The sequence below is a fragment of the Quercus lobata genome, chromosome 6 (assembly GCF_001633185.2).
Source record: "Quercus lobata isolate SW786 chromosome 6, ValleyOak3.0 Primary Assembly, whole genome shotgun sequence".
Taxonomy (NCBI): Eukaryota; Viridiplantae; Streptophyta; class Magnoliopsida; order Fagales; family Fagaceae; genus Quercus; species Quercus lobata.
Genome location: NC_044909.1, coordinates 38,735,755 through 38,762,211, shown reverse-complemented (window position 1 = coordinate 38,762,211; position 26,457 = coordinate 38,735,755). Strand labels below are relative to the sequence as shown.

At 32.7% G+C, this 26,457-nt stretch overlaps 1 protein-coding gene across 1 annotated transcript; it reads left to right on the top strand.

Moving 5' to 3' along the window:
• The first annotated feature begins 327 nt into the window (after positions 1-327).
• LOC115994160 (probable WRKY transcription factor 19) lies at positions 328-10,236 on the top strand. The gene is made up of 6 exons (XM_031118223.1): positions 328-1,319; positions 7,260-7,350; positions 7,475-7,753; positions 7,840-8,700; positions 8,806-9,413; positions 10,062-10,236. Exons 1-5 carry the CDS (start codon positions 832-834, stop codon positions 9,382-9,384), a joined length of 2,298 nt encoding a protein of 765 aa, XP_030974083.1. The 5' UTR covers positions 328-831; the 3' UTR covers positions 9,385-9,413; positions 10,062-10,236.
• Positions 10,237-26,457: the final 16,221 nt, after the last annotated feature.

Genomic DNA, 26,457 nt, shown 5'->3' with positions numbered 1-26,457 from the left:
GCTAAGGAAACAAAATCGACTTGACCAATATTCATGTATGGCCGAAATTTTAGACTTCTTGGTTGATAGAAGTCTTGCATTCCCATTGGTCTAGAACACTTGACTTGCAGCCGAAATATGTGACTTCATTGAATTCATGAATTGTCAAGGAGTGTGCTAGCCGAATTGAATGAATTCTTAAGCAATAAATTGCTTAGCCACTATTGTTGACTTCCTTAGCAATAGAAGTCTCTAGTGTGCTGAAATTTGGTATTTCGGCTGGAGCTTGGCTATAAAAGCAAGATGGAGCAATTGAGAGCAATAGGGCTGTGTGAGAAAAAGGAGAGTTCCTACGTGAGCTAGGGAGATAGCAAAATAACTTCTTCTGTGTGTGCACCAGAGTTAAGAAGTTGTGTCTTGCAATTTATCTAAATATAATAGGGTGTTCTCTATTTACTTGTGAGAGAACCAAGGGTGTATTTGGGGTTTGGGTTTGTGTGAGAGTGTCTTCAAGTCATTGTTGTAATCTCCACAATTATAGTGAAAATTTATTCTGTCGCCTTTCGTGGACATAGGCATATTGACGAATCACGTAAAATTCTTTGTGTCATATTTTCTTCTCTCTCTTTTTTAACCTTGTGTTAACAAATTATTTCACCCAATTTTCACAACAAGACTAAATAGGGGAATTTACTTTTATGGACACTACCAGTCATTTATAAATAAGGTTGTTTCCATAGTCCGTTATGCTTTCTTTACTCATATCCCTCTTAATTTCCATTTAGTCACATCTTTCTTTCATTCTCCTCTTCTTCTTCCATATTTTCTCAATTCTTTTGCTCATAGATTCCAATGGCTCTGCAAATCAACCAAGGAGGCTCTTCTTCTTCCACTGCCGAATGCATGTATGACATTTTCTTGAGCTTTAGAGGTGAAGATACTCGCTATAATTTTACTAGTCATTTATATAAGGCTTTATGTGACAAAGGTTTTAACACCTTTATTGATGATGATAATCTTCAAAGAGGAGAAGAAATTTCAACGGAGCTTCTCAAAGCGATAGAATTGTCAATGATTTCGATTGTTGTATTTTCTGAAAATTATGCATCTTCAACTTGGTGTTTGAAGGAACTTGTCAAAATTCTTGAGTGTAAGAATTTTGGCCAACTTGTTCTACCTGTTTTTTACAAAGTAAATCCATCAGAAGTATGTAAACAAGAGGGAAAGTTTCAGATTGCACTAACTAAACATGAAGAAAAAGAAAACAGAGATAAGGTTCAGAGTTGGAGGGAAGCTTTAACCAAAGCAACTGATTTGGCTGGATTCTCTTACAAGGATGGGTATGTATCTATTACTACTTTTTTGCCTTCTTGTAGTATAAAACATTCATAGTTTTGTTATCACCATTTAATTCCAAATAATCAAAGGATTTGCATTGCATACTCAAAGTTAGTACATGGTAAAATTTCAAATTCATCATGCGTAGGTAGAAGAATATTGATTTCTAAATTAACACAGAAAGATATATACTTCTAGAAGGGTAAATGATTTCACCTTACAATGTTATGTCCATGTACTAAATAGGAAATAAACAAGAGAGACTAGAGAAACATTGGATCCACTTTAGATTGCCTCTTCTATTCTGCTTCCTTTCTCCATAATAGATTTTGATTTGGTTTTTTGAGAAGCTAAGAGAGAGGAAAAGTCACAATCACATCCATAATCACTTGCCAAACAAAAATTTCAGAATACGATATTTTTTATAATAAAAAAATTTGTCACGACTCGCAATCCAAATGAATTCCACATTTTCAACCATGACTGACATGTCAACACCAAGCTTAAGCCTGATGTTAATATGAACCAAAGTAAACCTGTGAACAAAAAATTATCTATTTGTTAGTTGATAAATAGCTTATCTAATATCTTTCTCCAAATAATAACAAACATCATCAATTTGGAATATACCACAAGTTCACACACTGAAACCCCCTATTACGTCAAAAGTTCCAACGCTCAAATATTGATTCATAAATACAAACATCTCTACCAAGTTAAGTGCGAAACTACTAAAAAAAAAAGTAAAAACTAAATGAAAATAAAACTAGCTCTTATGAAACTCAACTAAGGCTCCAGCTACTACTCTATTGCATAAAACCTGCTCACTGATTTTTTATTTTTTTATTTTTATAAAGAAGGTAAGCTAACAGAGGTCAATAAAAGGGGATAGGTGGTATGAGTTATAAAGAATGCATAAATACATGAAAATTAGAAAATTTTCTTAATAAGTGAATACACTTCGAGATAAACTTCTTTGAGCATGTACACACAGTGAGCGCTTGTTTTGGGCTGAAAGTGGCTGAAACTAGGCTTCGTTTTCATGCTTTTTTTTTTTTCCCCCTGCACGTGAACAGTAAAATCACTGTGCAGGAGACAAAAAATACTGTTCACGCACTGTTCATGTACTGTTTATGTACTGTTTATGGGTCCCACGACACTATTCACACATTTAAAAATTATTTTGCTACAGTGTTTTCAGTTTTCAGTTTCAGCAATAATAAGTTCAATCCAAACAGACCCACAATTTTTCACGAGCTCTACAAAAGAAAAAAATCTTTAGACAGAGCTTTGAAAAATAATTTGTATACTTTCTCTAAAGATATATCTCGTTAGATTCAAAAAATAATTTCCTTAGAAAATGTTTTTTTTTTTTTTTTTGGCTAGATAAGATAGAATTTCATCCTATAGAGTTCGCTTCATGATAATTGCCCTTTATTATCAAGCCAAGACACCGATTGATTTTAAGTATAGGCGGGATTTGAACCTTAGATCTCTTATTTGATAATAAAATACTTTACTAATTGAGCTAGTTGGAAGCCTAGAACCCACAATTGTTTTCTTTAGATAAAGATTTTTTTTTTTTTTAAACATTATCTATTGAAAAAACCTCAGACTTGAGAACTTCTTAACTTCATAAAAATCTCATCATAATCATACTTCCATGATTTAAAATCACAAAACACGTTTCCTCAATTGTTAGTAATTAAATAATTAGTAATTTCCTTTACCATAACATGAAACACAATTACTCTTAATATTTTTGTTACTCACTTACTTTTTATATATATAACTTGTAATCCCATAGACCACTGGGTTTGCATTGTATACTCAAAATTAGCACATGTTAAAACTTCAAATTCGTCATACATAAGTAAATGAGCATTCATATCTAAATTAATATATAAAGGATATACACTTCAAGGTAAATGATTTCACCTCTCAATTTTATGTCCATTTACTAAGTAGGAAATAAACAAGAGATAACCCATAGATTCACTCTAGATTGCCTCCTCTTTGCTGATTCCCTTTCTGTTTACATTTTGATATGGTTTTGAAATACTGTCATGCTGGGAAGGAGAAAAATCTCATAATCGCATCCTTAATTGGTTACCAAGCAACAATTTCAGAATATGACAGTAAATAAATAAATAAACATTAGTATAGAGGAAAATATTTAGAACAAATTCTAGGAAAGGGGAAAAGAGTGAAAAGTGGGAGAAAGCATTTCAAAAGTTGGGTGCTTAATTTAATTGAGGAAAAAGTTTAGGAACACAACTTTTACTACAACTATAAAGGGTTGATTGTGGGTGAAATAGAAAAGTGGTACATTCATATGAAAGTGAGTGTCCACCACTTACAATTAGGAGATGACCAAAATTCATATGAATATATATACATATATATTTGTGTGGCCTTGTAAATCGTAAGCGTATGTGAAAAAAATTCTACAAGGTCAATCAAAAATAAAACTTTTCCTGTATTATATATACTAGTCATAGACCCGCGCATTGCGCGTGATAATATTATTGTTTTAGTTATTATTGGTTAATAGTTGGTTTTTCATTTTCTTTCAAGTTAATATATTGACTTTAAAAAAATATAAAATCTAATATATTAATTCAACAACAATAATAATAATAATGTTGAATAAAATAATATGAAAAGAAAAAAAGTAAAAATAAAAGATATAACAATAAACACCAAATTAATTATCTCTAAATAAATACCAAATTATTTAAATCATATTATGTAATATTATAATATTACATTCTTATATACCATCTTTAATTATTTACAATGCAATATGATAAAATTTAACAACCAAAGTGAAGAAAAAAAAAAGAAAAAAAAAACCTAAAACACAATTAAATCGCATCAACCTAAAGTAGAGTTCTAAAAAACACAAAAATTTCACAACCTAAAGCAGAGATGCAATATATATATATATATATATATATATCACCAAAAATTGAGAGAGAAAGAGAGAGAAACAATTTTTTTGTGAAGAAAAATTATACATATAATGGAAAAGAGAATGCCAAATTTATACGAAAAGGATAACAATAAGAAGAAACAAAATAAAGGGATAGATGAAGAGTGATATTAAGAGAGAGGGTAGTGGGGAGATGAAAATGTAAAGGGAAATAGAAAGGTTAGAGAAAGTGTAAATGTTAAAAAAAGTGAGTACAATTTAATTTATTTAAATTTAAACAAAATATTATATGTTTAATTAAAAAAAGAAAATATAAATAATTTAATTATATGGAGGATGTGACTGAGTTTAAATATTGAATAACATAAGATGAAAAGATTAAAAAAGTAAAAGTATAATATATATGACAGTTTTTAGACCCCTTCAAACAATTGCTAAACCTAGTTAATTAGCCAAGTTGTTACTTAGTCAGATTAACAAGTCTAGGTTATCACAATAATAAAGATCAAATCATGCAAAGCAGCGGAAAATAAATAACACACGATATGATCACCCAGGAAACCAAACCGGTAAAAACCTGGGGAGGATTTGACCTAGCTATCCTCAAGGTAAACTTGAATCCACTATCAGAAAGAATCGAAGTTCATACAAAAGGACTTACAAGCACCCCCGCTCGACTTCCTAATGCTACCAACCAGTAGAATTTACTGACACGACTACGTGCAAACTCCGAATCCACGAACTCCTTCTTTCTTTGGATTCCACCAGCTATAAGCACCCCCGCTTGTGTATTCTTTAAGCTTTAATGGCAGCAACTGTTTTGATCATCAAGGTTTAGAGAATGTCTCTTCCTAGAAAATCCTAAGTTTGTGTAAAGGAAAGCTCCTCTAGATCTCACAAGAAATTTACACAAACCGCAATATGAGCAACACTAAAACGTGGCTAGGGTTTGTCTTTTATACTTAGGACAAATAGGAAACCTTAAAAAATGTTTTAAACACATAGGGCTGAGTTGGACGAATCTGCAGAAAAGCAATCTGCCCGACGTTCGATCGGTCGAGCCTAAGCTTCGATCGATCGAGCTAGGCCGAAAGTCACACTGCTTTCTGCTTTACACTTGATTCCAACTTTACATTGACATACAACTTTGAGCTAGTTTAAAACACTTCTAAACACATTGTTTTGATCATGGTTTGCCAACATTACACATTAGAGTTCTAAAATACATTAAGTCCTAAACTTTAGAACCTAACAATATATAACAATAAACACCAAATTACCCAAATCATATTATGTAATAGAATAATATATATTATATTCTTATATATTATCTTTTTTAAATTTTTTTTATAACGCAATAGTATAATATTTAACAATCAAAGAGAACAAAAAAACTTAAAACACAAAACTAAATAAAATAATAAATAAATAAATAAAAAACTCCAAAAATTATTGTGTGTGTGTGTGAGAGAGAGAGAGAGAGAGAAAGAGAGAGAGGGAGAGGGAGGGAGAAACAACCTTTCTATGATGGAAAACTATACAAAGAATGGAAAAGAGAATAACAAATTTATAGAAGATGGTGCGAATATGAAGAGACAAAATATAGGAAGTTGAATGGAAAGATAAATAGTGAGATTAAGGTTGAGGGCAGTGAGGAGATGAAAAGGTAAGGGAGGGAAAGATGAAGAGACAAAATAAAGAAAGATGAAAAGTGATATTAATGTTAAGGATAGTGGGGAGATGAAAAGGTAAAGGCATGAGAAAGGTTGGAGAAAGTGCAATTATTAAAAAAAAGTAAAAGTTAAAAAACAATTATAGAAAAATTGGAAAGAAAAAGGATAATGTTGTGGATGCTGATGTGGCTCAACGTGAGTATAGTAACATTAAACACTACGCTTCAGCTTTTAGTAATATATTGATTGATTATAGTATAGATTTTCGTATAGTCTAACACATCAAGTGCTTCTTATGCTTTTGTGCTTGGCAGTTGCTTTGAATCCGAAACTCAATTTATCGAAAGAATTATAAAAGAGATATCAAGTACCATATCAAATCGAACACAACTATTTGTCGCTAAATATCCAGTTGGAATAGATTCTCGTGCGAAGGAGATAGAATTGCTTTTGGATACAAAGTCAAATGGTGTTCGCATGCTAGGGATTCATGGTCTTGGGGGAGTAGGTAAAACTACAATTGCAAAAGCAGTTTATAATAGAATTTTTGATCAGTTTGATAAGAGCTGCTTTCTAGAGAATGTTAGAGAAAAGTCATGGACAACCAATGGTGTAATCCAACTACAAGAGACACTTCTTTCTAAGATATTACAAGGCCCATATTTAAAGGTGGATAGTGTTCCCAAAGGAATTGAACTAATAATGGATAGGCTTTGTCATACAAGGCTTCTTTTAATTCTTGATGACGTGGATAAATCGAACCAAATAGATAATTTTCTTGGAAGTTATGATTGGTTTAGTTCCGGAAGTAGAATTATTATAACAACAAGAGACAAACAAGTGCTAACCACTTTTGGAAAAGATCATCTAGTTTATGAGGTTAAGGAATTGAATCAACGTGAAGCTCATGAACTCTTCAGCCTACACACCTTCAGAATGAATAAACTAGGGAAAGACTATGCAGAAGTTGCAAAGCAAATTATACATTATGCCAATGGTCTTCCATTAGCACTAATAATAATAGGTTCTGATTTGTGTGGAAAAAGTATACAGGAATGGGAAAATGCATTAGAAAAGCACAAAAAAATTCCTCACCAAGAAATTCAAGAAAGGCTCAAAATAAGTTATAATGGATTGGAAAAAACTGAAAAGGAGATTTTTCTCAATGTTGCTTGTTTTTTTAAGGGATTTGAGGAGGATTACGTTACAAATATACTAGAAACTTGCAATTTATATCCACATTATGGTATTTGCAAACTTATCGAGAAGTGTCTCATAACTGTTGATGAATATGGCATATTGTCGATGCATGACTTGTTACAACAAATGGGCAGGGAAATCGTTCAACAAGAATCTGAAAACCCTGAAAATTGTAGCAGGATATGGTGTTATGAGGATGCTTATGAAGTGCTAACTAGAAATATGGTACAAGTTCTTTTACTTCACTTTTCATTTTTCCAAATATTTTTTTGTTTTAAATTTCAAAATTTTTATGCTTTTTAAAAAATTATATAATCGAATTTATTTGTTTTATTCTTTGTTCAATTAGGGGACTGATAAAATTCAAGCAATGATATTGCGCTCACCTAACCCAGTAACCATGAAATTGCAAGGTGAACCTTTTGAAAGGATGAAAAATCTTAAATTTCTTTTCGTTGAAAATGTACACATTTGTGAAGAATTTCAATATCTCCCTAATGGGTTACGGTTACTTGAATGGCATAAATTTCCTTTTTCCTCTTGGCCATCTAAATATTGTCCTCAAAAGCTTGTTGCACTCAATATGAGTTGGAGTAGTCGCATTAAAATGGAGACAATATTCAAGCAGGTATGATTATTAGTATTTATGAATTATAATTTCTTTAAATTTTTTGAATGTTGGCAAAACTAAATTTTCATATTTTTAATCTACAGGGTATCCAATTAACAAATTTAAAGCATATCAATCTTCAGGAGTGTGACTCCATTACAGAATTACCTAAATTGTGTGCTCCAAACCTAAAGACATTGGACCTCTCTTCTTGTACTGAATTAGTTACGGTTCATGAATTGTGTGTCACAAACCTAGAGACATTGAACCTTTCTTTTTGTTATAAATTAGTTACGATTCATGAGTCCGTTGGATTTCTTGATAGGCTACGGATATGGGACCTACAATACTGTATGAGTCTTCAAAATCTTCCAAACAACCTCAGGTTGAAATCACTCGAAGGGTTTAATCTTGAGCACTGCTCTATGCTTGAGAAATTCCCCAATATTCATCAAGAAATGAAACGTTTAGAGAATTTACATTTATCTGAGAGTGGCATCAAAGGTTTGCCTTCATCAATCGGGTATCTTACTCAGCTTACTGGATTATGGTTAAAAGGTTGCCACAACCTGAGGGATCTTCCAGACAGCACCTACAAATTGCAAATGCTTGAGTTCTTGTCTTTTGACACTGCCAGATTGAGACCACCGTGTAATTTTTTTGATGGACTTTCCGTATATGGGTTTCCAAGCTTAAGGGAGCTGTATATCTATGAATGTGGAATCGAATTAGAATTTTTGATGAAGCCCAATTACTTTCCCACATTGAAAGTTCTAAGTATATCTGGGACTGATATTGTTAGCATCCCTGAAAGCCTACACAGATTTACTACGTTAGAATGCCTTGATATACGAAGTTGCAAGCAACTACGACAAATTTTGAGGCTTCCACAATTTATAAAACGTGTAGATGCAAGGGGCTGTACATCATTAGATGCACAATCCTCAAGCAGATTATTGAATCAGGTCTCTCTTTTTCAAGTTATAATAAAAAATTTAAAATAAAACAATTTTTTTTTTTTTATACTTTCTTTCTTAATTTAATTCGTTGAATTTGCTAATTATATGCAGATTGGAGAAATTTTATGTGAAGGAGAAAGAAGCGACATATTAAGTAGAGATTTGTTCCTCTTTCATTGGGGGGATGAACGTAGTTTTATGGTACCAGGCACAGAGATTCCAAGGAGGTTGAATTCCAAGCATCATAGTGTTGGAAATTCCATATCATTCCGTGTTGGTCGCAAATTTCCAAATGTTTTTGCTGTCTATTTCGCTTTTGGACCGGTGCCGCGTCCATCCCCGGCTGTTCTTAATGTTTACCTCTCCATTAATGGTTTTGAAAAAGTTTTGATTAATTTTATTACCCCATATCGTGATGCTTCTGATACATTGTGGATATCTTCTAGATCACATCTCAAATTGCAAAAGTTGTTGAATGAATCAAATCCATCTGATTACAATCATGTTGAGGTTACATATGGATTAATTCCACCTATTCGTAATTTAGAGCTTAGAAGGTGGGGGGTCAAAGTAGAATGTATCTGTTGTCCTCAAAAATCTAGTATTTCGTCTTCAATGGCCCCTACCCTTGTTGACAATTATTCTGACTCCGATCTGAATCTACCATTAAAGAAGAGGAGAAAGTATTGATTGAATTCGGGAGATATATATATGCCAAGGTTTGTCTCCTTCTTTAGTTGCAATGTAGCATTTACCCTTAATTATATCTTCTCTCCTTTATTTTTTATTGATGATATCCTCTTCAGTACGGTTGAAATTGAAGGAAAATACATCTTAATTAAAAGAGATTGTGGAAACTAGACAGAAGGATGGTATTAAATTCTAGGTTGATCCATTTATGCATTTAGCATTTCATGTATGAATTAGTAATTACTGAGATCTCTAATCTGGTGCAACAACAATTCATCTTATTAGAATTCTTTGTTATATTGTTTTGGTTGGACCTTTTTATTTCTCACTTGGGCATGCTATTTTATAACTTTTACTATGAAATGGAATGTTAACTTTTTTATTGATTATTTGATTGCAAGATTGAAAAATTCAATGAGACAAACCAGGCCGAGTGCTGTGTGATATCCTTCAACTAACTAGGCTTTGTTGTATTACTTGGCCTTTGTAACAGCCGAATTTTTTGTAGCTTGTTGAAGTGTACCCAAGTTCTTTTCCATGAATTTTATGCAATCCTCTAAGCGTATTTAATCGTATCATTTATTTAAGTTTACAGCATCTCATAAAAATTGATTAAGTGCTTGAGGAAAAAAAAAAAAAAAAAAAGACCCAATTGATGAAGTATAGATTACTAACAGGATACACCAGGGCATATGACTATAAGTTTTTGACTGTATGAAGAAGTAAAGAGTTTAATCATGCATATAATGGAGATGGAGTTACTATGTTTGTTATGAGGGGTTTGATATGGGTTCATCTTCAATGGGACTTACTTTGTTGACAATGATTCTGACTCCAATCTGACTTCACCATTGAAGAAGAGCAGAACATATTGATTGAATTTGATAGAAATATGCCTCCATCTGAGCACAGCCTTGAACTATTCTCTCCTTTGTCAGTTCCGTTTGAGTGTTCAATTCTTTTACACTTTATGACAAGGTTTGTCTCCTTCTTTAGTTCCGTTGTTTCATTTGCCCATTTGATTTTCTTCTCTGCTCTATTTTTATTGATGATACCTCTCTAGTACAGTTGGAATTGATAGATAATAAATCTTAATCATAGATGATAATGAAAATACGACATACAGAGCAATGGATAAATTTGAAGGATAGAAATGTACAAATCATAGATCATAGATGATAAGTTGAGTAATCGTTCAGCTTAACAAACTATTTTTAGAGGAGAGTAAAAGGGCCCACAGGCTGTAGATTTCAATAGAATCAGTAGCCGTAGCAAATAAATGACACATGTTCATACCCCTTTTCCCACTTCAGAACTGGTTCATTTGGACCGGACTTTTAAGTAGCTAATATAGTCTAAGCCCAGGTGAAAATTTTAATCGGGCCTGCTAGTAGATGTTCTTCCTCCATCACATTTTTTGTTTGTGTGAGTGTGTTTTTTCTTTTTTTTCGTAGTTGTCAAGTGTTAACCTTTTATTGTTGTTGTTGTGCTCATGTTGCCATTATCGTGGTAGAATTGTTCTACTATCAAAACAAAATGTCACTACATTTGAGGTATTAATCGATCATATATCAAACTAAGGTTAAATAAAAAAAAAAAAAATATTATATGAAAATTCACTACAACAAAAAACAAGAATGTTGTAAAAATGCCTTGAGATATATATATAAATAAATAAATAAATATATATATATATTTTTTTTGTGTTGTTAGACTTTTTTTATTGTGTATGGCCTTTGTGGGTGTAGTTGGGGGATATTCTTGATTTCTAAACAGATAATTGCTAGTTAGTTCAAAAAAGAAAACGTTTGGGTTTTCTCAATCAAAATAATGTCGTTTCGATGCTAGGCATGTAGTGTAAGTCAATTGGTTAACTTAAGACGTTTGTGCACTGCAGGTGCAGCGTAATTGAGTAGATGGTAAAAAATTATTGAATATTTTAAGCGGAGAGAGAGAGAGAGAGAGAGAGAGAGAGAGAGAGAGAGAGAGAGAGAGAGAGATAGTAGCCAGCCTACTCGTCTTTCATTTCACCTTTTTGCTTGGAGTTGCCGTTGGGATAAACTTTTAATTCCATTTATATGCTGAATCTTGCTTTCGTTAGTTTTTTTTTTTTTTTAGAGAGTTCAATCAATGATGATAGGTCTTTATTTGAACTAGTCGCTAACCCGTGTTATGCACAGGAAAGTTTGACAATTTTATTTTAATATATTATACATATTTGTTTTCTTTATTAAGTACTAATAAATCAAAAAATGTCAATTAATTTCATATTAACATGATATAATATTATATATGTTATCTCTAAGTATATATGAGCAAATAAATCAAGGTTAATAGTAACTTGATGCTTATTTCATAGGTTCATATAACAATTTCCACATTAAAATTGTAATAATATAACAACAAAAACTCACATACAAATAAATACGAAAAGAATTTGTTTATGCTTGTATGCTTCCACTTCTCATGGATGGAAATCTTCATTACTATAGACTGTTACCTCTATATTGTTGTACAATCTATAGAGAAATTGTATTTTTGTATGATGTAGTCTCATTTTTCACTTCAAGGCAAAGTTAAACATGGCCCCAAAGAGCAACAAAAAGTTGTTTTCAGGTCCTTAGCAATGTTCTTTCTTTTTCATGGTACCCTAAATACTCCCAAAAGTGCAGCTTATATGCCTTGAAAAAGGAAATAACTTATTAACTTCCTTGACAATAACAAACAATAACAAAAACCTCCCTATGAAAATGTCCACTTAACAAAATAATAATCAATGTCAAAAGATAATAATAATTGAATGGTTTTATTATCAACTACTTGGATTTCTCACCAAGTGTTTTGAAATTTACAAAACAGGAGCAATCAGAAAGAGAAACTATATAGAGAAGTGATTATGTTAGGACTAAGGACATCATAGAATGACTTGTATCATATGGGGGGAGCAATAGCATGCTGTATGCCGTATTTTCATTATTAGCCTAAGTTTATTTTCATTTGTATGAGAGCTTTCTCATTAATAAGAGTAGGTCTCAGTTCAAGAGTGGCTTAGTTAATCAGACCTTTGCTGCTACACTTGGGCACTCCAGCTAGTTTCTATGCATTGTAAGTCATGTGAATATTCAATTTTGCTTCGCTTTTGATGTTGAATTATCATGTTTAAACAACCAAGTTTGGCCCTGCTTTGAATGCTACTTCTTCTCTATTATATCTTCCAATTGGTTAAATTAAAAGGATACAATTTATTAAACAACAATTTAATTGAAAAAAAAAAAAAGTAAAGATGAAAGGAAGAATAATATGAGTCCCCTAACATGTGTGAATGTAAAGACAAGATGGTAATTTTGAGCTCAGAGAAACAAACTACAAACTCAAGATATGTATAGTCTTCATTGCACTTCCTGGTTTCTAACCAAGATTTGAAATGGTGAGAAGTGTATAAATCATCCTTCTTATTGGTTAACCTTTCAACTCTACAATGTTCTAGATTGCCTGAGAATTTATTGGTGTTGAAAGTAAATAATAGGGAAATGTCTAGCAAACCATTTGTGCTGTTACAATGAGTTGGGGTTTTGCTTTGAACCTTTCAAGTCTATGATACTTTTTTAGGTTGGTAGGTCATGCAAGACGGGTTAGCCAAATATTAAGTTACTGGGTTTCCTAAATGCCTTTAGGTGTGATCTATGGAAGAATATAATTCTACTTGATTGGTTGAAGAGTTTCTTTATATACAAACCAGAGGTATTTATATGTAATTTTTTTTTTCTATTAATAATATTTGAATTAATAAGGATGGCAGCACCACAACTTCATCACTATGGCTGCCTAAAATTGATCTTTCTGTCCTTTTGGACTGTTTTGAATGTATCTTATTATGTTGATGTAATTTGTACTTATGCAATCGGTACAACTGTAAGTCTTTGTTCTATGATATGTGATGTGCTTATTTTTGAGACATTAGAATGAATCTCTATAGCTGAAAAGAAAATGTTTTTATTATTATTAGCAACTGTGAACATATTTTCTATCATTTGGAAGAATATAGTTATGTATCTTGGATATCTTATGGATCCACCAACTTATTAAAATTCTTTGGAGGTAATTTTGATGCCATGGACACCCATTTCATCTCTTTCTTGCTTGCATATCTTTTGAAATAAGTTAATTGGATTAGTTCTGATTTCCCAAATAGTTTGCTTGAAGTTTAGTTTGATTATGGTTGATTCAATTACTGTGTTGAGTTTAATTATAGTAATTTTCTAAGAATCTATGGCCTATCTTACTAATTTCACTTCAAGTATTTGATTTGTACAAAACATTGATGTGTGGTTTCTTAATTGTATTACCTTGAAAATTCACCTTGTTATTGGAATACCTAGTACAGAAGTAGGTAAAAAATGGTTATGAGTAAAATATTAATGATTTTATATCCAACATAAACAATGTGTGTGCCTTTTACCATCTTGTACATAAAAACAGTGTGGAGAAGAGGTCACTTAAGGAAATTCCAAATTTTTTTTATTATTTCTCCTTTTTTTCCCCCTTTTTGTTGATTTTGTTCTTGTTGTAACCAATGGTTGGTTTAAAATATCAAGCATTTATAATGTTAATTTTGCATGTTAAAATTGCCCTATTGATAGTATTCATACATATTATTTAATCATTTTAGACAATTTTGTGTTAGTTTGTGAGACTGTACTATTTTTTTATGAGTGTCTTTTTTATTTGTACTATTCATAAATGATTGCTCCTTAAATGCCATTTAAAAATTTCTTATCATGTTTGCCAGGCTATTGTAGCATAAGTTTAGCACTAGTTTCAACTTGGAAGAATTTCCAAACAAGGAGTCAATTATTATAGTTTCCTGTCAAGATTTACTATTGCAATTATGCAAGCATTGTCCACTGTGATACAGAAATCTTCAAGCTTCAGATAATAATTTTGCTGGTTCCACCGTTCTTAACCTCTTACTGAGCCAGGTAAAACCTTATATCCAAGTAACTCATGCTTTTTATTTAAATAAATAAATTTATCTCTAGATGGCTATTCTCCTTGGTGGTTAAACTTTCTAACTTGCATAACATTAATTATCTCTCCCGAAAAATTTTGTTCACCAAGTGTTGACCATTAACACAACATGGAAGCAGTATATTAGTTCTCTTATTTCTTATCATTGCTTTTCCTAAATCTACGCTAAGATCATGACTTATGGCGGTAATGTATTGAGGTCATTGATTGGAAACAACAAAATGTGCAAGGAATGCATATATTGGCATATTAGAGAGTTGTCTTTAGATGTTAGCATCAATAAGTTCATACAAGATTATGCCTTTGACAGCCACTCAACTCCAAACATTAACTTAATTGATCTCACTCTCACATACACACATGCCCTATCTGTTTGATGTAGGTACCTTGTTAGTATTATGGTGTGAACTCTTCTTATAAATTGATGGTCAATTACTCAATCCTAAGCCAAAAAATTTGTGGAAAAGCTTTTCTTTCCAACCACGAGAATATAATTTTCTTTCTTGATAAATGCCACGGGTGGAATTGCCATCAGGCCAAACTACAATTGCCCTTGAGATACATCACTTGTCTGTGATAAATAATTATATTAGCAACTTGAATAACCATATATTATTTGAGATGGAGAAATTTTAATATTTGAGAATAAGAAAAAATACCAATTGACATTTTTTGATTCATTAGTCATTATCATTATAGACAGTACTAAGAAAGATGGAGTGACATAGCGGATGCAAGAAGCAATTGATGTCGTTCTTGTTTGTTCCATGCAATTAGACACACACACGCACACACACACACACATATAGTACTTCCTAGACTTGCTTTACATACCACCAAAGCTGCTCCAAATCCTTGTCATGAGGACTAAACATGTTGTGTGGTAAAATGCGGATAGTGCTTCTTTGAAGTCCATACTTGTAGAGTGTGTTATTTCTTATTTCACCTTTTCATTTTCAGAAAAGGTCATTTGGGCTTTTAAAATGAGGCAGACTCAATTATCTTGAAATTAGCAAGATTTTTTTTTTTTTTTCCTGATGATAATGATTTAGAGGAGGAAGTGAGTTTTATAGACCTCGAAATTTTTTTTCTTTGAACTACATGATTTGTTCTTTAGGGTTTTGTTTTCAAAAAAACTTCCTCCATTCTTGATTTTCCCTTTCTTCTTCTAAGTTTGTAATATTTTTCAGGGACAGTCCTAGATGACCTGTCAAATGTCAATATAGTTAAGCATGCATACGAGGATTTTGTGTTGTTAACAGTCTTAGACCTTTGTGTCCAATATAATGTCTTAGATAGATGTTTGTAGCTTTTTGATCCACTGCATGTTTGGGTAACTTTTCGCCTTGGTTGAACTCTTCTCAATCAAAGGTTCAAATGTCAAGATGATGCTACTTTATACTATCCTATGGTGTACCATAAATTTATAAGATATATCCACTTCATATTCAGGTATAACATCCATTTCCAGTAGTTAAATCAAGAAAGGCTCTACCACAATATTGGTTGATTTTTTTGCTTTATATTTCATTATAAACATGTTGACGGGCATGCAAATTGCATCATTTATGACTAGAATTCCTTTTACGCAGACTCAAATATTACACACTTTTTTCTTTTCTTTTTTAATTCAATTGCAATATAATTTTGCTGGGAGTTAGTCCCTTTATGTGAAGAATTGCAATATAATTTTTTAGGTTTGTCTCTCACTCTCTGCCCCTCGGGCTTTTGGACCCTGAGTGTTTCATGCTCTTGAATTTTCTATTTGCAAGTTATGCAATGGAAATCTGCTTATTTATTACTTGCTAAAATTGTCTTATTTTGCTAGTGAAGTCATTTTAATGCACTGATGTCTTTGACTTAAGATGCCAATTGATTTCGATTAAGAAACAACCTTGGAAGTTGGAATTAAAATCTAAAATGTCCATTTAGAATTGGAAGTAATACAATGAGAACTAAGTACCACTAGTGAAGATTGCTGTTGAAAGGAGGAATACAATTGAAATTGTTATGCCATAGTTGAGAACTTGATTTTCAATTATGATAAGTTGTATTTCTTGATTATTCTTATTAGCTAAAATTTTCAATTACGAACAATGGAAAGGCTAAAACTGTTCTGCCTACAATATGCAGGAGCTCCTCAATGGTTGATGAAATCTTCCATTGAAATTCCCAAGTTGGATGAATTGTCTGATGGTTTAGTTGGGAATTCTCCTACTCCATCAAGGGCATCTAAATTTGCTACCAGAAAATTTATGGCCACTGATTCTATTATGTAAGTAAAGTGATACATGAATCTCTCTCTCTCTCTCTCTCTCTCTCTCTCTCTCTCTATTTGTGTCTTTGTCTGACTGTCTTTTTCTCATTCACAGTTATGGCAAATCACTTGAGGAATTTGTTGAGCTTCAGAGCTTCGGACTGAAACCGAGCCGTAGTTCCCAAGTAGAGCCATAATTGACTCATGTTTACAGTGGGTCTTAGCATTGGAAAGGAGAAATAATTTTGTATTTATAGGAGTTGGAAAAAACAGAATGAGTCATCTTTAGTTTTTGTTGTAGTTAGATTCTGATTTTTGTCAATTGATAGCTAATTATGATTTTAGACTAGTTGAATATAAAACTACCCTGATTTTAGTCAATTGATAACTAATGTAGTTATAGTCTATCATGACATAATCATTGTGTGAGAATTGTATTTCAAATGTATGCTATAGTGTAATGTGACCTATCATGCTCCTAGAGCTATAGGAGTTGAAGCAACTTCATAAACATGCTCCAAAATTTTGTATCATGCAGCTTCTAATGAATGTCTGTTAAGAGCATCTGCTTCAATGTTAAAGTATGCAAATATGTTGTGTCAGGAAGACTTGAGGTTGCCTCAAGATATGAAGGATGAAGCTCCAAAAGATTCACTGAAGAGACTATTTGCTATTTTCAATAAGTTATTAAGGGCATCTAAGTTAAAGGCTGTGATGAATATAAGGCTACTCTAATATTACAAACAATAATGTTAGAGACTTAAAAATAGAATTTGGCAAGTAATTGTGTCAAGGGTGAGCTTTCTTTAGGAGTTGAACCTATTCCAGATGCTACTGGCTCAAAGTGCTTGTAGCATGTCCCTTTCCATTTGTTGTGTGAAGTCTTCGTCAATCATTTTTTCTGTGGGAGGAACATGAGTGACTGGTAGCTTGATTAACTGGTACTTTTAGGAGGAACAAATGTTCTTTGAGAGCAGGAAAAGTCAGTGCTTCTTTTGGTGGTTCTACACTCTTCCCCTTCTCTTGAACGAGACGGTCCAAAATTCAACACGATCCAATGGTTAGATTTAAAGTAAACTTTTTGACCATACCCAATTAGGGTTTTGGTCTTAATTGCTGTAAAATGGATTTTACAATCATTATGACTTTTTGATTCACTGTTCAAATATTTAGTACTTATTTTTACCCTTTTTGGCTTTGTAATTCATGATTTTTCCCTCTTTTTCAATATTTTTGATTTTTTTGTCTTTGACTTGTCATGTCAACAAGGCCAGAAAAAATACAGTATCAACACTACCTCACTTGCTACTAAATTATTATGGGCCAATCGGATTGGATTATTATTACAATCTCATTTTAGAATTAGAGTCTCATGTGGCTCTAACTCACTGATGACTCTAGTTCATGCCTTATTAATGTGCTCACCCAGCTCGTTAATTTTTGCAGTAGATGTTGGAACACCTCCTCCATCTTGTAATCTTGCTCATTTACAACGTCAAGGAAACCAATGCATAGATCTTTTGCCTAAATTGGGGCAAACAACAGCATCGTTCAAGGTAATATAACCAATATTAAAACATATCTGATCCTTGGATGGCTTACCAAAAATAAAACAACAGAGGTAATATAATATTTTTCATAAATTTTGAGTTTTAATATGTGTATAGTAGAAAATGTTTTTGTTTTTTTAATTTAAGATAGAATTCTACTCTAGCCTAATCTTAATGTATGCGTGTAAAACTCATTCCTGAAGTTTTGAACTCCGACCTTTGCACCGCTACACCTTACAAGCATTATACTTGTGACTATTATGTTATGGGTGGGCGGTTAATAGGTGCATACACCTATTTGCACATCTGTTGAAGAATTTAATTGGTCCCATTGCATTGGGAAGTAACCATATATATATATATTTTTGTTAACAATTGCACTCACACATTCATTAAAGAGGAATTTAATAGGACACACTACATTGGGACCCAATTGCATTGCGAAGTAGCAAAAACAAGTACACAAAGTTTTTGCTAACAAGTGCATTCGCATATCTATTAGGAATTTAATAAGGGCCTATTTGGTTTGCGAAGACTCAAAACCCAGCTCTTAAAACTCAATTCTCATGAGTCAAACTTCTAACTCATATCTCATATCTTATTCTCTATTTTTCTCTTAGCTTACTCAACAAACATTTGGTCTTATTTAGTTGAAACTGAAAAATTTTGGTTGAAAATACTGTAAATAAAGCTAAAAAGTAATTAAAATAATACAATAGAACTTATAAATAGTATCAAAAAGTACAATAAAACTCATAAATAACCGCAAAAATAAATTAAATAGTTAAAAAAACTAACTTTTTAAACTGTGCCAAAATCACAATTAAACTCAAGTTTAACTCAAAGGTTTTGGAGCCCACAAATCAGAATTGTAACAGTACCTGAAAAGTCCACCCACGAAATTTTCTGTCCACACTCCTCTTTCATTTTCTCTCTGAAATTGTCATCTTCCTCTTAATTTCTCTCCCCCAAAAGAAAGAAGCTAATGGTCACCACAAATCAAAACCCTCTTAAACATACAAACATAAACCCATAGAGGAAGAGAGAGAAATAACCACTACATCTCAGATCCAAACCCACCACAGCCACACCACAAATCCGAACCCCACACCCACAACCACATCTCAAAAATCCAAACCCCACAACCACATTTCAAGTCTGAACTCTACGCCCATAGATCAGATCAGAGGCTTGAAATCACCATTAAAATACCATACCAACCCAAAATAAAACCCACAAATACTAAAACAAATAAACCTATAGAAAGCACCAGACAAACCCAAAAAAAAAAACCACAGATCTTGAAAGAAGAAATAATGAAAGAGAGAGAGAGAAACAAGACAAAGTTGAGAAAAGAAATGGGTGAAGAAAAAAAGAAAGAGAAAAAGAGAGCAGAAGAATCTAGCACAAACTCGAAAAATACTTTATTAAAAAAACCAATTACACAGCATCATATCTTCGTGGAGACTTCTGGGTTTTGGCTAGAGTTGTTGGGTTTCAAATGCTCTTGCTGATAGCTACTCATCTTCGGATGCAAAGGAAGAAATGAGAAGAGGAATGAGAGGAGGAAAGTGAAAAACCAATGAAATGGGTATACTCTGGTGGGTGTGGGTTCAGACAATGTAATAGAGATACAAATGAGAAGGAAGAAAAAGGGGAGAGACGCTGGGAGTGGATGAGGTGGTCTGATTTGATAGAGACACAATATGACAATAGGTCCCACATAAGTCCAAAAATCTACAACAATACCCTAATAACACAGTTATGGAAACCGAAAGCAAAAATTAAATGGAACACATAATTTAGAGGTGGGATCCACGAATTTTAAGATTTGATGGATGAAAACAGAGTTTTGACTTAGGATTTTGGCTAAACCAAACACCTTAGCTGCGTTGGAAAGCAAAAAAAAAACAAATAAACAAAGGGTACTGTTACAAGTTCTTAAGGGCATTGGTTTACTATGCCCCCTTTTTTTTAATTATTATTATTATGTTAAGAATTAATAAGTGCTTAATTATTAGTTGTAGTGCACATTTTTCTAAGAAAAAAATACACTTGTTAAAGATTTATTGGTTTACATATACAAATTCACTTTGGTTGTGTATTTTTTTTGGATATACCTGCACATTTGAGTTTATTTTTTGAAAAATGTATAAAAAATTATTTAATAAAGCATTAAATTCACATTAATCATTATCCTTAAGATATTCGTTAATAAAATGTCTAAACAAACTAACTAATGTGCAACTCCTTCTCATAAAAAAAAAAAAAACTAATGTGCGACTCCTCAAAATATTTCTTAAGGCACTCGATAGTTGGATCCATAAACAAATACATCTTTAACTAATTGATGTAAGACCCCCCCCCCCCCCAAAAAAAAGCTGATCGATTAGAATAAAAAAAAAAAAAATCAACTTTATTAAATTCCTTGGGACACTCTTTAACCAGACCCATAATTAAATACTTCTTTAATTAAAAGTTGTGCGACTACCCAACAAAAACTGATCAATTGCAACCAATAAAAAAAAAATTCAAACTTAATAAATGCACTTGGACACTTATTAACTGGACTTTAATAAAAATAATGTTTGTGGTAAACTCAAGTCTCAAGTGAAAGAGATATTGCAATTATTACAACTAGCCCCCTTAGCAAATTTTGGAAAAAAAAAAGAGTTTTATACTTATATAGCAAGTTAGCATTACTCAAAATAAATAAAAGAAAAGTTGACGTACTTCATATTTTTTCATGGAATTTTTAAGAAATGACTTTTTTTTTTTATTGTATTTAGTTGCGACCTTAAAAGTAAATCATAAAACATTATATGTTGTTTGGTTTGTATTGAAAATCATTAATATATCTTATTATTTCAAACAATTATATAAATAAAAACTTTTATTCACAAAACTGTCCCCAAATAGCTAGTGAAAAACTACCAATTTTTGGGGCCATATTGGAGCCTTAAATTGATAAGGAACTCGCAATTTTGAAACTAACACAAAAGAATTAAGTATAAAAACAATTGGTTTGAGCGAAAAATACCATTTGAAAAAAAGTTAATGGTCGAGTAATAGATGGTCAATGGCAATTAATAGATGGATAGTGAAATGAGGAAAATTATTAGATACTCTCAGAGTACCATAAATGCATACTTCCTACTCTCATATGAATGATGGATCCCACTATGAATTTAATTAGTAGGACCTACCATTCATGTGGGAGGAAGGAGTACGTATTTATGGTATTTTGAGAGTACACAATAATTTCTCGTGAAATGATAGGGGGAGGGGACAAAAGGAGTAATTATTGATGGGAGATTTTTTTTTTTTTTTTGAGAGAAACTATCGATGGGAGAATTTGTTTTTGTGATGTGTAGTTTATTTTGCGTTGATCTATTGAGTATATGTAATGTTCCTAAAAAATGTATTTTTGCTCTTCAAAAACAGAAAATATTTGATGCTCTAATGAGTTTGCTTTTCATTGACTTGCATTTTTTGAAATACCAAGAACAAAAAGATATGAACAGTTTCCAACTAAAAAAATATGAAACATAAGAAGATAAATAAACTATTCTTTCAGCAATAAAACAAAGACAACTACTTTAATCAGAAATTATCTATTGCATACCACCTTCAAATCAAGAAAGGCCAGTACAAATTAAGCTATAGTTACTCTTTGTAAGGTTGAATTTAATCAAGCATCTTGTTGGCTTTATTCCGTGCCAAATTTGTTTGTATTTCAACAATTAGTAACCTTGTATTTAGGTGGGATTCTTGTAAAGGTAGTGAGTGAGATAGTGTGAAGGAATGCTTAAGAGTGTGCAAGAAAAACAGAGACTCGCGACTGGATCTCGCGGGTAACTTGCAGCTGCAAGCCGCCGGAAGCAGCACACGTGCTAGGCATGCCAGAAGTTGAAGCGTCATGCTAGCTACAGTATTATAGGACAAAATAGGACAATTGGCCATTCAGTTATCTCGTGGCTAGAACTCGCGACTTAGTCAAGCCGCGAGCCAGCCCTGTTTTGAAAAACCTGACTCTTCAAATTCCATTCTCATCCTAGTATAAATACCCCTTATACCCACGAAAGAATGAGAGCTTCCAGAGAGAATTTTAAGAGAGAAACCCTAGAGAAAAACAAGATTGATTCATCCACAATCTTCACATAAGAGACTCTTCAAATTGTTCAACTCTCTACTTCTCCATTGTTAAATCCTTGAGAGGCTTTTTACCAAAACTTTTTCTCACCATATCCATTTCTGTGAGAGGGCTGTTTGGTGTTTTGGGAAGCAATTAGGAAGGAACCAATTTCACATTGGTTGATGCTATGGTTAAGTAGCGGAATTCGGGAAGCTAGAAAAGAAATAGGTTCGGCGCAACCTTGTTGGAGTAAGAAGTTTGGAGGGCTTAGGTACACTGGGTAGATTAGGCTTGGAGGGTCCATTGTTGTTCATGTATCCCAACTACATTTTCTAGTGGATTACTTACTGCTTAGAGGGCAGCGAAGAGGTTTTACGCCGAGGGCTTCGGTTTCCTCTTCGATAATACATCGTTGTGTTGTCCTTGTGTTTGCATCTCTCTTCCCTTAATCTTTGCCTTTTATTTTCTGCTGTGGATGTGATTTTAATTGGCTTAGATTGTTTTCCAATTCTGTTTATAGCTTGTGTTCATTTTCCGCACATTTATTGTTTGTCATAAAGCTTGAGTTGGTATTTTTGTTATTGGGGGTCTAAACGTTCAAGGGTGTTTTATACACTATTTGAACTTTCAATTGGTATCAGAGTAGGTACACTTGTTGTGGTTTAAATACCTAAGTGTGATCCTTGACCCCTTATGTTTATTTGCCATGGATTGTGCTTTGTATGCCTCTTTGTATGATTTGGTTGATGATAAATGTAGCATGTCACGTGTTTGTGAAAATACCTCTATGAGTGTGGATTCTCATGATTGTGATGCTATGTTGCATGAATCATTTGATGTTATTGATATTCCAAATGACAAACTCTTGAAGAAAAATTTTAAGAAGTTTCAAAAGAATTTGAGCAAGTTATTTTGTGAAAATGATGATTTGATTGCTAAACTCAATGAATCCAACAAATTGGTTGAGAATTATATAAAACTTGCTAAAGATTCTCTTGAAAAGCTAAAAGAGTTTGAATGTTTGAATATGGACTTGGATGTTAAACTTGTTTTGTCTAACAAACTTGTTGATGAGTTAAAATGTGAAATTAAATCTCTTAAGATGCATGTCAAGTGTTTGATTGCTGAACCCATTAATAAAAGGGATGATAATATTTGTTGCAATCATGTTGTGGTACCCGATTTTGTGCCTATTGTGTGTTCTACCTCTAAGGACAAATTGGTGTACGTTCCTCCACACAAAAGAAATCAAAAGATGGAGAGAAAGACTATTAAGTCAAAGCCTCTATTTAGGTCTCAACCTAAGGTTTTGGATGGATCTAAGTTTGTTCCAACTTGCCACCATTGTGGTGTGATTGGTCATATAAGACCTCAATGTCATAAGTTGAAGAGGGAACAAAACCATATTGCTAAATCCCTTCTCAAAAGGCCTAGTGGACCTAAACACATTGTGTGTCACCATTGTGGTGCCTTTGGTCATCTAAGACCTCAATGCTCTAAGTTTCATGCTTTTAAAAGAATCAAAAGAAAAGAAAAACTTGAGTTTTTTGGAAATTGTGCTAAAAAGAGTAAACCGGTTTTGAGTGAAAATAGCATGTTGTTAAAGAAAATGTTTAATGCTCTTAACTCCTTGACTATGTGCATCTCCGGTTTTCATTCTTCCAACCCTCGTCTCATTTCTCTTGAAACACTCATTCCAAACAATCGTTCCGTTTGGATGAGGAAGGGTTCCTATGGTTGAGCTTTTGCTCTTTTGGTCCTTGATCTAATTATTTTGATCTTTGTAAGACCCTTCATGCATTAAATATCATATCTTCATGCATTTTGTGCATCTTGCATTTTTTTGTTTTTTATCTTACTTTTATATTTCAGTTTTGTGTGAGTAAAAAATTCAAAACCACATAAAAAGTGAAAAATTTAAAAAGTTTGATCGTATATGTTTGAGCACATATCACATGTGAGTTTGGCATTGTACCTTTGTACAAATGACTTTGTGCATTTACGAGTTTAGCTTGTTATTTTTGCACTTATATCTTTGTGGAAAAAATCTTGACATTTTTGTGTGATTGTTGTAAATCGATCTTCAAGCTTGTCATGAATGATTAGTCAATAGTCATGTTGGTTTTGATACATGCGTAGACTTGTACGTATATCTCTTCCTACTCTTTTATTTTTATTGCTTAAAGAGCTCAATAAATGTAAATCTCAAAATGAAAGGAGATAATGAGCTACAAAAGCCATTGCATATACTAGTATTCGACTAGGAAAAAGAGAAAGCGACTTATATGAAAAATGTATGATGCCCAAAAAGCCAAAAGCTTGTTCATCAAATTGAAATATCACAAATTTCAGGCATCAATCTCAAAATGAGACGTTTTGATTCAAAATGATAAAATGTTATGAATTGTAAAGAAGCCAAATGAAAAGCTTCATCGTATATAATCATTTTCTTATGGGAGGTCATATATGTTCATTTCTATAATTGAGATAGACCACTTGACTTAGTTCTAGTTGTGTATGACTTGATTGAATTGATCATTGAAACTTCACTCTAGACTAAGGACTATTCCACATTTGATACACACACACAACACACATACCTAATGTTCAATGAATGTCTTATTCATTTGTTAGATTGTACTTGTCTAAATGTGATGTGTGTGTGCTCAATCTTATATGGATTAATCCAAAAAGATTTTTGATCATTTTATATGTTTTTGGAAGTGATTTTTATCAATCTTTGTGTTTATGTTTAGTGCTTACTTTATTTTTCATTGTTTAAACATGTTCTGTGTTGAAAAACAAGTGTCAGAGTTTTTCGCGACTCAGCTGACGACTCGCTAGTTGTGAAACCCCAGTCGCGAGTTCATCCAAAAGCTTTGGCGACTCACTCGCGGCTTGCTCACGACTCGCGAAAATTTTCGCAACTGAACCTCGCGACTCACCCAGTCACGAAACGCCCAGAAATAGCTTTTTAAAGGGCTTTTTGTGGGAAACCTGTTTTAAACCTCTCCCTTCCTTTCTTAAACCCCTTTTTCACTATTTTTACATCCAAACCCAATCAATTTGAATGGTTTTTCATTCCATTAACATCTCTAAAGTTATTATAAACTCTTTCCATTGATTTTGATTCTTAGATTATGTTTTGGAGAGTTTTGTACTCTTGGTTGGGATTTTCATCATAGAAGTTAGGAAAACTTAATTTTTGTTAAATTTTTTCATGGGATTGGTTTCTTTTGATGATTTACTTTGGTTGTTGGCCACTCGTGGCAAAAAGAACATGTATTAAGGGTGGATTTCATGATGTGAATGTATTGTTTCACCTTGTTGTTCATAGTGTGCATGCTAGTTTGGACTCCGATGAGTACCAAACATTAGAGTTTCTCATGTTTCCTCATTAGGAACATGTTTGGTTCATTGGTTGTGTATTTAACACACCTTTTCCCACATGTGCATTTAACATGCATTGGTCATGCATTGCACTTAGCCACCTCTTGCACACACATTTGCTACCCTTGTCATGCATTGGTCTATACCTTGTTTCTTCATCCTAACAAGTCATGTTTACCTTATGCTTTGTAGCACTTTGTTTTGTCTTAGGATTGAGCTTCATTTTCTCATTCATCTCTCACCCCTCATGCATCATTATCATTGTTTGTTCCTTCATCTCTTGCTCTCTTTTCTTCTTGACCCTTTGTCTATTCCTGACAAAAAATGGGAGAGTATACCGAAGTGTTTTAATAATTTCTATATGACTGTTTTGGTGTATGATCAAGTTGCTCACATGTTTCACATCATGTTTTCTTGATCGCAATTTACTTGTTACATTATACTTGTCATTTTATTACTTGCTTTACCTTGAGGGTCTAATGTGTTTTGTGCAAGTGTTTCAAGTTACAAGTATATATGTTTCAAGTGCATCACAGCTTCTCATCATTCTGAAGGGGAGAAATTTTAAGCACTTTTAGCTTATATTATTTAAGTTTATATTCAGTATTTTGTGGTTTGTACCCATGTTGCTTTTGTAAGCTTTTAGGGTTTGTTTTCATAGTTTGTAGGCTTTATGGTTTGTACCATGCTTTATGCAGCCTTTATGCTTTGTT

Excerpts from the sequence above, each read along its gene's own strand:
- LOC115994160 (XM_031118223.1), top strand. The coding sequence starts at position 832 with ATGGCTCTGCAAATCAACCAAGGAGGCTCTTCTTCTTCCACTGCCGAA. Across the intron at positions 1,320-7,259 it reads GGATTCTCTTACAAGGATGG|GGAAATCGTTCAACAAGAAT; the intron begins GTATGTATCTAT and ends ACAAATGGGCAG. Across the intron at positions 7,754-7,839 it reads TGGAGACAATATTCAAGCAG|GGTATCCAATTAACAAATTT; the intron begins GTATGATTATTA and ends TTTAATCTACAG.